Source organism: Plasmodium chabaudi (assembly GCF_900002335.3).
Source record: "Plasmodium chabaudi chabaudi strain AS genome assembly, chromosome: 14".
In the NCBI taxonomy this organism is placed as follows: Eukaryota; Apicomplexa; class Aconoidasida; order Haemosporida; family Plasmodiidae; genus Plasmodium; species Plasmodium chabaudi.
The window spans coordinates 2,222,172-2,234,470 of NC_030114.2; the positions used below are offsets into that span (position 1 = coordinate 2,222,172).

The 12,299-nt window shown below is 22.9% G+C and overlaps 4 protein-coding genes across 4 annotated transcripts; 3 read left to right on the plus strand and 1 right to left on the minus strand.

Moving 5' to 3' along the window:
• Positions 1–1,202: 1,202 nt before the first annotated feature.
• On the plus strand, positions 1,203–4,425 carry PCHAS_1460600 (kinesin-13, putative; the record flags this gene model as incomplete). Its single annotated transcript, XM_016799839.1, has 2 exons — positions 1,203–1,253; positions 1,447–4,425. The coding sequence occupies 2 exons, from the start codon at positions 1,203–1,205 to the stop codon at positions 4,423–4,425; spliced, it is 3,030 nt and encodes a 1,009-aa protein (XP_016655080.1).
• Positions 4,426–5,014: 589 nt separating this feature from the next.
• On the minus strand, positions 5,015–8,803 carry PCHAS_1460700 (conserved Plasmodium protein, unknown function; the record flags this gene model as incomplete). The annotated part of the gene is made up of 1 exon (XM_736165.2): positions 5,015–8,803. One exon carries the CDS (start codon positions 8,801–8,803, stop codon positions 5,015–5,017), a length of 3,789 nt encoding a protein of 1,262 aa, XP_741258.2.
• A 524-nt stretch (positions 8,804–9,327) lies between these two features.
• On the plus strand, positions 9,328–10,082 carry PCHAS_1460800 (NEDD8-conjugating enzyme UBC12, putative; the record flags this gene model as incomplete). The annotated part of the gene is made up of 4 exons (XM_016799840.1): positions 9,328–9,382; positions 9,482–9,666; positions 9,761–9,877; positions 9,975–10,082. The coding sequence occupies 4 exons, from the start codon at positions 9,328–9,330 to the stop codon at positions 10,080–10,082; spliced, it is 465 nt and encodes a 154-aa protein (XP_016655081.1).
• A 729-nt stretch (positions 10,083–10,811) lies between these two features.
• Positions 10,812–11,819, plus strand: PCHAS_1460900 (50S ribosomal protein L3, mitochondrial, putative; the record flags this gene model as incomplete). The annotated part of the gene is made up of 1 exon (XM_730121.2): positions 10,812–11,819. One exon carries the CDS (start codon positions 10,812–10,814, stop codon positions 11,817–11,819), a length of 1,008 nt encoding a protein of 335 aa, XP_735214.2.
• Positions 11,820–12,299: the final 480 nt, after the last annotated feature.

The following is a 12,299-nucleotide window of genomic DNA, read 5'->3' on the forward strand; positions in this document are numbered from 1 at the left end:
GCTAATTTATAAGAGTATTTTAAGAATATTTGATTATGCTTATTAATTTTTTATTTTATTTTATTTATTTTCCATTTTTAAATAAACTATTAAATTATGGTTAAAGAAAATATACGTAATTAAATTATATATTTAAGAACTCGTATTAGTGTTAAAAAGGATTTAAAGTGTATAACAAAATTTCCATTTTCATCACCCCCTTTTTATGTGCGCTAGTTTTAATAATGTAACAAGAAGGAAAAAGAGAAAAAAAAAAAAAAAAGTGTGAAAAACAAAAATAAGAATAAAAAAATGAAAACAGAAACCACCAAATGTTTTAGCCTTTAAAGAAATAAAACAAATTTTTATGAGAATATTTGTTATTTGTAAATTGATATTTTGCCATTTTACTTTTATTTTATTTTATTTTATATTATTTTTTTATAAAATATTTAATTTTAAATAAGGCAAGCATAAAAATTCCATTAAATGAATTTCAATTTTTATTATTATAAAAAGTGTAAATGTGTGTAATTTTGCGTAACTTATAATTTATTGCATAATACTTTCGTAATACTTTCATAAAATATATATGCTTGCATATGCTTATATAAAATTTCATATATTTGATAAAATTTACGTAAATTATAATATCATATTACATATAGTTTGTATAATGTTTAAGTTTTATAAATATGTACGTACATAAATGCGAAAATACTAAGTACATACACATAAATATGTATACATATAAACGTATGCATGTACGTAATATATAATATACATGCATAGTATACCAAATAGAGGAAAGGGAATGAGCGTGTAAAATATTTAGCCTCTTAAGTTGTAGCTAATATTCATTTTATTAAACTTAAATAGTCATTATAATAACAGGGTTTAAAAAATAAGAAAAGAAAGGACACACAAAAAAACAGAAAGAGCGAAGGATAGTGCAACATATTATATAATTTCTTTCTTTTATTTATTTTTTTATGTAAATTTTGAAGCTTGTGTGTGAATATTTTTAAGGGTACATAAATTCGTAATGTATATACTCCCTTCTAGTACAAAAAAAAATAAAACAAAAAGAGAATATCACAAACAGATATCAAAATAAAGTTTTAAATATAAATGCTTCAACCTTATTGGGGCAAATGCATCATAAAAAGTAATTTCTTTTTTATTTTTTCGTTTCTTTTATCATTATAATAACCCTACATAGCATGCTTAAGAAGACAATGCAGCAGAAAAGACAGTCCGTTGGGAAGAATAAAGTAACATAAAAAAATTTCAATTTATATATTCCATACCTTTGTCTATACATGCGCTATTTTTTATTTACATATAAGAATGTTTTCCATTTTGCTTGAAAATTTGCACACATATAAATATGCATAGTTGTATACCTAATGAGGTGCACATGAAAATAATCACAAAATTTTCATTATACTTTTTTTTTCAATACAGAATGAAATATACCCGCAGAAAAGCATGAATGTAGGCCAAAAATCCAAGAGCAAATCGAAAGGCTCTAATGGTAAAATCAAAGTGGTAGTACGGAAAAGGCCTATAAATGAAAATGAGAAAAGAAAAAAAGATAGTGATATAGTAACTGTAAAAGATAATCATACAATATGTATTGATGAACCTAGATATAAAGTCGATATGACAAAATATATTGAAAGACATGAATTTATAGTTGATAAAGTATTTGATGAAACAGTAGACAATTTAACTGTATATCAGTATAGTATAAAGCCATTAATAATTGATTTATTTGAAAATAATTGTGTATGCTCTTGCTTTGCTTATGGGCAAACAGGTAGTGGTAAGACATACACTATGTTAGGGTCACAGCCATATGGCCAAAGCAATTGCCCTGGTATTTTTCAGTACGCTTCAGAAGATATATTTAATTTATTAAATGCATATAATCATGATAATAGTAAAGGTATATTTATTTCATTTTATGAAATATATTGTGGAAAATTATATGATTTATTACAAAAAAGAAAAATGGTAGCAGCTTTAGAAAATGGTAAAAAAGAAGTTGTTGTAAAAGATTTAAAAATTTTAAGAGTCATAAATAAAGAAGAATTAATACAAAAAATGATAGAAGGAGTTATGTTAAGAAAGATTGGAGTTAATTCACAAAATGATGAATCATCAAGATCTCATGCTATATTAAATATAGATTTAAAAGATATAAATAAAAATATATCTTTAGGTAAAATTGCATTTATAGACTTAGCAGGTAGTGAAAGAGGAGCTGATACAATTGCTCAAAATAAACAAACACAAACAGATGGAGCAAATATTAATAGATCATTATTAGCATTAAAAGAATGTATTCGAGCTATGGATTCAGATAAAAATCATATACCTTTTAGAGATTCTGAATTAACGAAAGTATTAAGAGATATATTTGTTGGGAAATCTAAAAGTATTATGATTGCTAATATATCACCAACTATTAGTTCGTGTGAGCAAACCTTAAATACTTTAAGATACTCATCTCGAGTTAAAAATTTTAAAACAAAGCCTATGGCCAATGATGGTGATGATACAGCAAATGATCCCAATAGCTCAATTCATACCATGTCTTATTATAAAAGTTCAGAGCTTAACTACTCTAGTACTGAAAATTTTACCATGAAATCAAATAGTTTAATGTCTAGTAAGCCGGACTCAAAATCCATCGAACTTAGGGACAAAACTAACGACAAAAGTAATAAAAAGATGCAAAAAAATGTTTGTGATAATAATGTAAAACATAGTAACAAAAATCGTGTAAATACAATAAAAAAAAATAATACCATTCCTCGTAAAAATTATACTTTTTCAGATACATCGGACTTTTCATCACTTGATGACATGAATTATAACCTTAACAATTCTGAAAAGACCCTATTTACAAATAGTAAAAGTTTAAATCAACAAAAAATAAAAAGTAGAAATAGTTGTGATACTATTAATAGCAAAGCGAAGAAAAATGATATGCAGGTTTTACGGCATAGTGTAGGAAGTAAACTTACAAATTTTTCTCATGAAAAAAATATATCTAAAGAAAATGAATTTTCAAAAAATGCAATTAATCAATCTAAAAATATCCTATTCAATGGTAATACTGTAAATAAAGTAAGCAGTATAAGTAGTATTGGAAACCCAAATATGATGGGATATGAAATAAATAGAATAGGTAGTACAAGCAGGATAGACAACCCTCTTAATAATAATGATTCTTTAATGCATGGAAATATTAATATAACTAAAAAGGTAAAAGAAGCTTCGAGAGAAAGTGACAATATGTTTTTTGATGCTGTTTCTCATCCAACTGATAATAAAATTAATATATATAGTAACAATAAAAATTATAAATTCGGATACAGTAATAGTAACAGTATTATTAATGACAATATAAATAATAATGATAGTTCGATATCTATTGGAATCAAAAAAAGATTTATAAAGGGAACAAGTCTTTTAACTAATGATGGGTCTGATAATAATTCGGTTGTTTTTCAAAACGATGAATTAAATGCTGGATCTTCATCTTTTAGTAATTGGGAAAATAATATAAATTGTGAAAATAATAATATGATCGATTTCAATATGAGAAATATCAGCTTGGCAGAGGTAAATATGGATGGAATCAAATCGAGTTCAAATAATAATTTAAATATTTGTAATAATACTGAAAATATGGAAACTATTCAGAATAGCCAAATTAATAGTAATGCAATAAGGAGTATAGAATTGAGTAAAAACTCAAACTATCAAGTAATCGATGAAACAAATACAGACAATAATTTATCAAATGATGAATATTTAAAACAATTTCAAAAAAGTGGAAGTAATAATATTCTTGGTAACTGTATTAGTTCATTAAATATTGCTGACCTTTATGAAGATACACAAAATATACTTAACAATGTCTTACTGTCAAAATATAAAGCAAATAGAGATGATGTAATAAAAAAATATATTAACGAAGATATTAGTAATATGAATTTAGAACAATTAGATAAATATGTTCAATTAATATATGAAAAAAAAAAAGCTATTTTAAATAAGCTACTTTTTTTATTTAAAAAAAATGTAGATATACAAACAAATAATGAAATTAGCGATTTGAAAAAAGATCTCGTTATGTGTCATATATGCAGTAATAATCCGGATGATCAATTCCATTTTTATGCATATAGTAGATTAGAAAAAGATATTATTAATTTAATAATGTTAAGGCAATTATGGTGTGAGTCAGAAAACCTAAGACAATTACACCAATATTTGATGACTGAGTATCAAACTAAATCAGCTAATTCGATCTTATTCAATCTTCAACCTTCTAATGCAAATAAAAATTTTTTGGAAAGCCCACAAAGCATTGGCGCAGATCTCAATATGTCCAAAACTTTAAATATGAAAAATAAAGTAACGAAGTAGTGGCAAAAGCTGCGAAATGACAGTAATATTTTTGAAGCGATATCAACAGACCGTTTCGGAGTGACTGCATGCACACATCGAGTATTATAAAAATTGGTTTTACTCGAAACATTTTTTTTTTATTCTTTTATTAATGTGTCTACCCTTCTATTTTTTTCACTACTCATTTTGCTGTATAGCCTTACATTATCCTTTAAATTTTTTTTGTTAAATATATCTTAAAACTATTTTATTGCACTATTGCGATGTTTATATTCCTTTTTAAAATAGAATTACTATATAAAGATTATTTAAAAAAGTTTAGAAATCATAAAAGGTGAATATCCCAAACACCATAGTTTTCACTGTGCTAAAATAGGGATAAAATAAAATAATGAATATTTAGCTAGCTAATTATATAGCTATTTTTTTGACAAAGGAAAATAACGAACAAAATTAAAATTGGTTTTTCATAGTTATTTTGAAAATGTGTATTATTTGTTATACAAATTTGATAATTTTTGACGAATGAAAGTAAAACAAAACAAAAAAAAAATATAAAATAAATAAAAATACAAGCAACTAGCCAGTAAATATTGACATGAACATGCTATGTAATAACTATGTCAACATAATATGGGTAATGTGGAAGTTCCTTTATGACCTTTCGTTTAATATTTAACGAAACAATTATGTTATATATTTCATTATGCAAATTGGATGTTGTATTTATGGGTGTTTGTGAAAAAGGGAATGCCCCAATAAAATGAAGATCAAAATAATTTTTCAGATCTAACATGCTTATATATTCATTACTTTTATGAATATATTTATAGTTTAAAATTTTAAACATATCAATGGAATAATTATTAACGTTCATAATTTTTAAAATCAAATTCTCGTTTTTGTCAACATTATTTATATAGCGGCTTGGGTTATTCTCAAATTTATTAAAAAGTTCTATTCCTTGATATTTTTTTATTAATTTTTTGTATAATAAGTTATTATCCAAAATAGTGTTGTACTTAATAAAAGAGGATGTGCATATTTTTTTATTTCTACCCCTATGCTTGTTAAAAAATTTATGAAGTGTATTATTACTACGACTGTTTAAAGACTTTTTCACATTTTTAAAAGCTGTAGCATAATTATGCATTTTACTAATAGCATAAATAAAATAAGTTAAATCCTTTGAGTTTTTAACTTTATTTTCCAATAATTTGCATTCTATTTCTTCAGTGTAATTTTTTAAGAAATCAAAAGTGGGGGGTACTGTGAAGAATGTGTGCAATTTGGGACTTGTGTGTGTTTTTTTTTTCTGACCACAATAAATATAATTATGAACATGCAATATTAAATAGGATATTAATTTTAGCTGTGTCTTATTTTCTACAGTTAAGTTATTTATGTCAAGTATATTTATTTGTTGAAAGAAATAATTTATGTGGTTTTCTTTTAAAAATTTATCAATTAAATTATAATAACAAATATAAAAAGTAATGTTTATTAAAGATTGTATAGATTTAATATTTTTATAATTTTCAAAAATTATATTACTAAATCGTTCATCAAAATAGTCTAATTTTAGTAAAGCAATTATTATGTTACTTAAAATTTGATCTTCTATAATATTATTATTTTTTTGTTTTTCTAAATTTATTTCATAATACATTTTATTTAATAAATATTTAATTAATTCTTCATCTCGTATTTTAAAAGAAGAATAAGAATGTAAAATATTTACTGCATGAATAAACTCTAGTGGGAATATATTTTGTTTAATTAAAAATCCTACATTTGAAAATATATCAAATCGTAAAATCTTTAAATTTTGTATTGCTCCTAATGTATTACTTACAATTTGTGAAAAACCATTGTAATTATTAATAAGTCTACAAATATAATCATGGCTTATTTTATTTATTTGCAATTCTTCCTTTATTTTTTTTAAATATAAATTAATAAAATCGGAGAGATATATAGTCAACACATAATTAGAAATAAACAGATGATTTATATTTGCTTTATTATTGTTATACACCAAATGTGTGTCATTGATATAGTTATTTAATTTATTTATATAAGGCAAACTATAATCTATATATTTGTTATTATTTATAAGTTTGCTCACGAAATTGTATAGTAAAATTTTATTAAAGCATTTGCTATATTCATTTATGTTGTAATTGCTAATAATGTGCTTAAGAATTTTATAATTTGAATTTAATATATTAACGATATATTTTATGTTTTTCTCTACATTATTAGTATTATATGGAGGTGGATAGTTAGGCCCAATTTTTTTATTAGCTATTTCGGTTATATCTTGCTGTCTTAAATTTGGATCATAACTTTGGTCAGAGCCAAAAATAAAAAAATCCCTAGCAGCTTCTACTCTTTTGTTTATTTTTAGCATATCAATCAATATGGAATAATTCATGCTTATGTTCCCTATCCTTTCATTAAAAGCTTTGTCTTCATTTTTTACATCGATCATGTTGTGCCCATTTTGTGGATTGAAACAAATAGTATCAAAAAGAGGCACTTCAGTATTATCTATTTTTTCTTGAATAAAATGTTTAAAAAAATTAGTATTGATAAATAATTTTAGGGTTAATATAAAACCGGTTTCAAATAATGTGGTAAAGCATTTTATTATTTTTTTATATTCATTGTTAGTATAATTAAATTTAACAAAAAATTTTGAAACGTTGTTTAAAAAGAGTGCATATTCTTGTATATTGAGAAGTGTACCTTCATTTTGATTTTTTAAATTGGAAATAGCTTTATTAGTACTGCCTTTTTGGGGTTCTTTCAATTTTTCAACGCCCGCACTAGCATCAATTGTGTTATAATCATTCGCTATTAATCTAGGACCTCGATCAATTGAAAAATCAAGCAATAAATTTCTAAGGAAAGACAATGTTTGATTATTATTTTTTAAATTTAATTTTAACAAGGAAGAATATAATCCTATAAAATCTAAGGTTGTAAGTGATTTATAGGAATGATTATTTTCAAAATAATTTTTTTGTAAATATTGATAAAATGTAGTATATATAAATTCTTTAATAAATGTTATATTTTCTCTATTATGCCCAATATCAATATTATCACTATTTAAATATATACAATAATTTGTTAAAGAATGAAAAAAAAGTATTATTGATTTTGTAGAAGGTTTTATTTTATTAATATATTGTTCTACAATTTCTTTGTTGCTTTCATTTTGACCTCTTTTAATATTTTCTATTTTTTGTAATATATTTTTAAATCTTTTAATTAATATTAATAAAAATAAATGATTATAATAATTTAATTTAATGTGTGTGTAAAAAATAAAAGTAATGTCTACCACATTCATATTATTTAATACATGTTCAGAAAGTCTGTCCAAAAAAAATAAAAACTCATTCTTCTGTTTTATTTCTTCTTTAAAAAATATATAAAATTTATATAAAGATAATAACATATTCTTATTCAATAGTTTGTTATTAAACATATACAAATAATTTATCTGACCATTTATGTTATTCTCAAGTTCATTTAAATATACATGTTTTATATATTTATTATTAGCATTGCTATAAATAATGATATTATATTTTTCTGTTTTTGTGTTGTATACTTTTTCAAACATATCATTCAATTTGTGATTTTCAAAAATGTTTAAACCCCTTTTAATATTACTATTATTATCACTTTGTTTTATTTCACCTTCTAAAGAATATTCATAATCAGGAAAATCGATAAGTGTCTGGTTAGTTTGAAAAATATGTTTATCTTCATCGAGGTAGCCATTTTTGGCATTGCTAGGACATTTTTTATTTAGACTATCATCATTATTTATATTTGAACTTGTACAATTTTGATGGTCATCTTTTATTTTCCCTTGGTAAGGATTTAATACATTATTACAATTTTCGGCACTACTATTAATTATTTCTTTTGAATAATTAGGGTTATACTTAAAAAGGTACATAAAATATCTATTAAGAGTTTTATCATTTTTTATAAATTTTTTTAATATAAGCAAATAGTTTAATTTGGTTAATATTTGAATGTGTATACTATTTATAGGTGCTACTTGATTAATAAAATGATCAACACATTCTTTCTTAAACTCTATAAACAAAAATAAATAGTTTATATTTGATTTATGAATATTTTTAAATGTACTTATTCTTGTTTTTTGTAAAAGTTCTTTGTCTTTATAAAGCTTAAAATTATCACTACAAAAAAAATCAACCTTTAATATGCTATTATCATATTCCCATATCTTAAAATTATTTATATTTTTATAATTTATTTTTGTTGTTATATATTTTTTCCAGGTGTTTATTTTTCTGTTATTTTGATAAAACATGGATAGTAGAAATTCATTTTTCCGTTTTTTCATATTCTTCTTACAAATAATTTGCCAACATTATTTTAAACAAAAAAATGTTTTAACAGTATCCTAAATTGGAAAATTAATAAAATACAAATAAAATAATAAATACAAACATTCTATGTAAATATAAAATATTCATAAATATATTTGTGCTTATATAGGTAATTGTATTTATACATTTTTGAGAATTTTTTTTTTTTTTTTTTTCATATTGTCATGTTTCATAATGTTGTGTAATATATATTGTAATTTTTTTTAATGGATGATTGAAATTGTGTCATCTCTTTTTTTCATTTTTGGTGATTAACTATTATCATAAATTAACAGTTTTAACGATTTTTTTCCCAAATAAAAGTATTTATATAAAAAATTAAAAAAAATATATATTTATACCTTCAGACTAAAAGTGTAAACCTATTTACCTATGCTATACTATCTATATATATATGTAATGAAAAAATACTAACACCATATTTTTAATAAATCTTTATTTTATTATTATTTTTTTTAAATCGTATTTTCAATGTAGAATGAGTAATGAAGGTGAAAAGAAACTAAAACCATTTGAACTCATACTTCAAAAAGGTATACTTAATGAGTAGCCATAAAAAGTTGGTTTATATATGGCTAGTTTATTTTTTTTTTGAAATATGCTATTTTTTGTTTTCCTTTTTACTTTGAAAGAGTTACTGGATTTAGACGAAATGAAAGGAGTCGAATTATTTCAAGTTAACCATGAAGACTTGAAAGAAATTGGAGTATCCATAACATCACAAGATGGATTTTTTAGAAATAAAACTGTTAAGTTTATCATAAAATTTAAGGATACATATCCTATTACACCACCAAAAATTTCATGTCTCAACAAGGTTGTTAAAATAAAAAAATTGCACACACAAAAATGTATTAATTACTAGCCATTCATGTTTTGGCTATTTTTTTTTTTTTTTTTATTTTGTTCAGATTTTTCATCCAAATATTGATGAAAATGGGAATGTATGCTTAAATGTTTTAAAACTCGATTGGAACCCAATCATAAATTTACAAATGCTAATATTAGGATTAATTCTTTTATTAAATGTATTATCTCATAAAATTTGTATATAAAAATTGTTGTCATTATAATATATTTTTTTAGCATATTTTTTTTTTTTTTTTTAATTTGTCCACTTTTTAGGAGCCTTCAACTAATGACCCCTTTAATGCAGACGCCGCAAATGTTTTAAAAAATGATAAGCAAAAATTTATCGAAATAAACAATGCTTTATTTTGCGAAACAAATTAATTTTTATTTTTTTGTATTTCTTATCAATGTGTCCAAAAATGTATACATATATATTTGAAATTATATATACACACATACTATATAGATATATTATTGTCGCATGACTGACTAAATTTTACAATACATATTTTTTTATCCTGTATATAAAGCATATTTTTTGATATTCATATTTATTTTTTTAAAATTAATTATCATATTCGTTTATACACTTCCACTATTTCATTCTCGTAACTTTTTACAAATTTGTGCAACATCAAAACATGTTTAGGAATTGTAAATATTCTTAAATTTTTTGTGAACAAAATAAAACTGTCAATAATATGGGGAAAAAAAGGAAATACATAAAATGTCATTTTAAATTATAAAACCATTTTCATAATTATAAATAAAAAAATTAAGAAATATGATCAGCGACTGTTTATAAGAATAGGAAGCTTGTGGAATGGGAAACATAACTACATGTGAAATTGGCATATTTTTTGAAAATAAAAAAATAATGGTAATATAGAAAAACAAATTTTTACTACCCATTACACAATGCAATATTAATTATATAATTGTAAAACTTTTTTTATATTTTCTTAAATAACATATTTATAGATATGTGAAAAATGGGGAGGTGTTAGTTTATTTTTTTAATCCCTCATGTTATTATTTCATTTTTTTTTTATTTCAAACAAAATTTTTTTTTTGTGAAAACGAATAAAAAGTTTTGGCTAATTTGACAGAATGAATAATATTTTAATTAAAAATAGGAAAAATCCTATTTTTTTTAGTATTTTAAAAATAAGAGAAAAAAGAACATTTTATGCTTCAAAATGGATAAGAAGATTGCAATTATTAAATGAGAAATATAATTATAAGATTGATAAAGAGGAGGAAGTTGAATATGAAGAAAAAAAAAATGATGATAAAATCGAAAAAGTATACCCTTTATGGAATAGTAGAAGAACTGGTTTGTTAGGATATAAAGTTGGGTGTATGAGTATATGGGATATATGGGGAGTTAAGCATGCAGTTACTGTTGTGAAAATTGATAATTGCTACGTTTTAAATCAAAAAAATATAACTAAAAATGGTTATGAAGCATTAGAGGTTGGTATTGGTAATATGAATGTTATAAAACAAAGTAAAAATAATATAGGAAATTATATTAAAAGACGTCTTGGATTTATTCATAAAATAAGAGAATTTAAATGTACTAGTGATTGTTTTTTACCTGTACAGCATAAATTTTCTGCTAGACATTTTTCTCCTGGTCAGAACTTATTTATTAGTTCGAGTATAAAAAACAAAGGGTTTTGTGGGGCCATGCAAAAATGGAATTTTAGTGGAAAAAATCAATCCCATGGAACAGAAAGTAAAGCACATCGAAGTTTAGGTAGTGTATCAATGGGAAAAACAATTAATATCGTTTTTAGAAATAAAAAAATGAATACACATATAGGAGAAAAAAGTTTAGTAAAATGTAGTAACAACAAATTATTCCGAATTAATAGTCTTAAAAATTTATTATTTATTAAAGGAACTATTGGAGGTTACAAAAATAAAATTATTAAAATATCTGATGCAAAAGGAAGAGCATTTAATAAATTTAAAAATAAAATATATTTATATTATCCAACTTTTATTTATAAAAAAAATAAAAAATATAAAAATGTTATAGATATGCCACATAGTGTTGAAGACCCATTTCTCTACAATGAAATACCGTTGTATGAGCCTGAAAATAAGTAGGCACTTTGAACTGGTTTCCTTCTTTTATTTTATTTCATTGCTTTATTTTATTATTATACAATATTATATTTTATTTTATACCATTTGAATTACTTATATGCTATCCTCACAAATACTGTCCGTAAGGATGGCAAACTTTTCCGCGGTTCGTGGTTGTGTTTTTCACTAAATGTGCTACATTATTTTTTTTTTTTAATTTTTTTGTAAATTTTTAACACCTCAATTTTTGATCTTTTAAAATATATATTTTTTAATTTTACTATCTTAACATATTATCATTCACAAAAAAAATGGCAACTTGGAGTTGCTTAAAATATAGCCATTTTTAATATACACATATAGCCTAATAAAACCCATTTTAAGGTGTATACTTTCTCATTTATATGAATAAAACTGTTGAATATATGCATATAATTTTACATAAATATATATATTGATCTGGTAGAATTTTTATTAGCTTGGAACATAAATAAGAAAAAT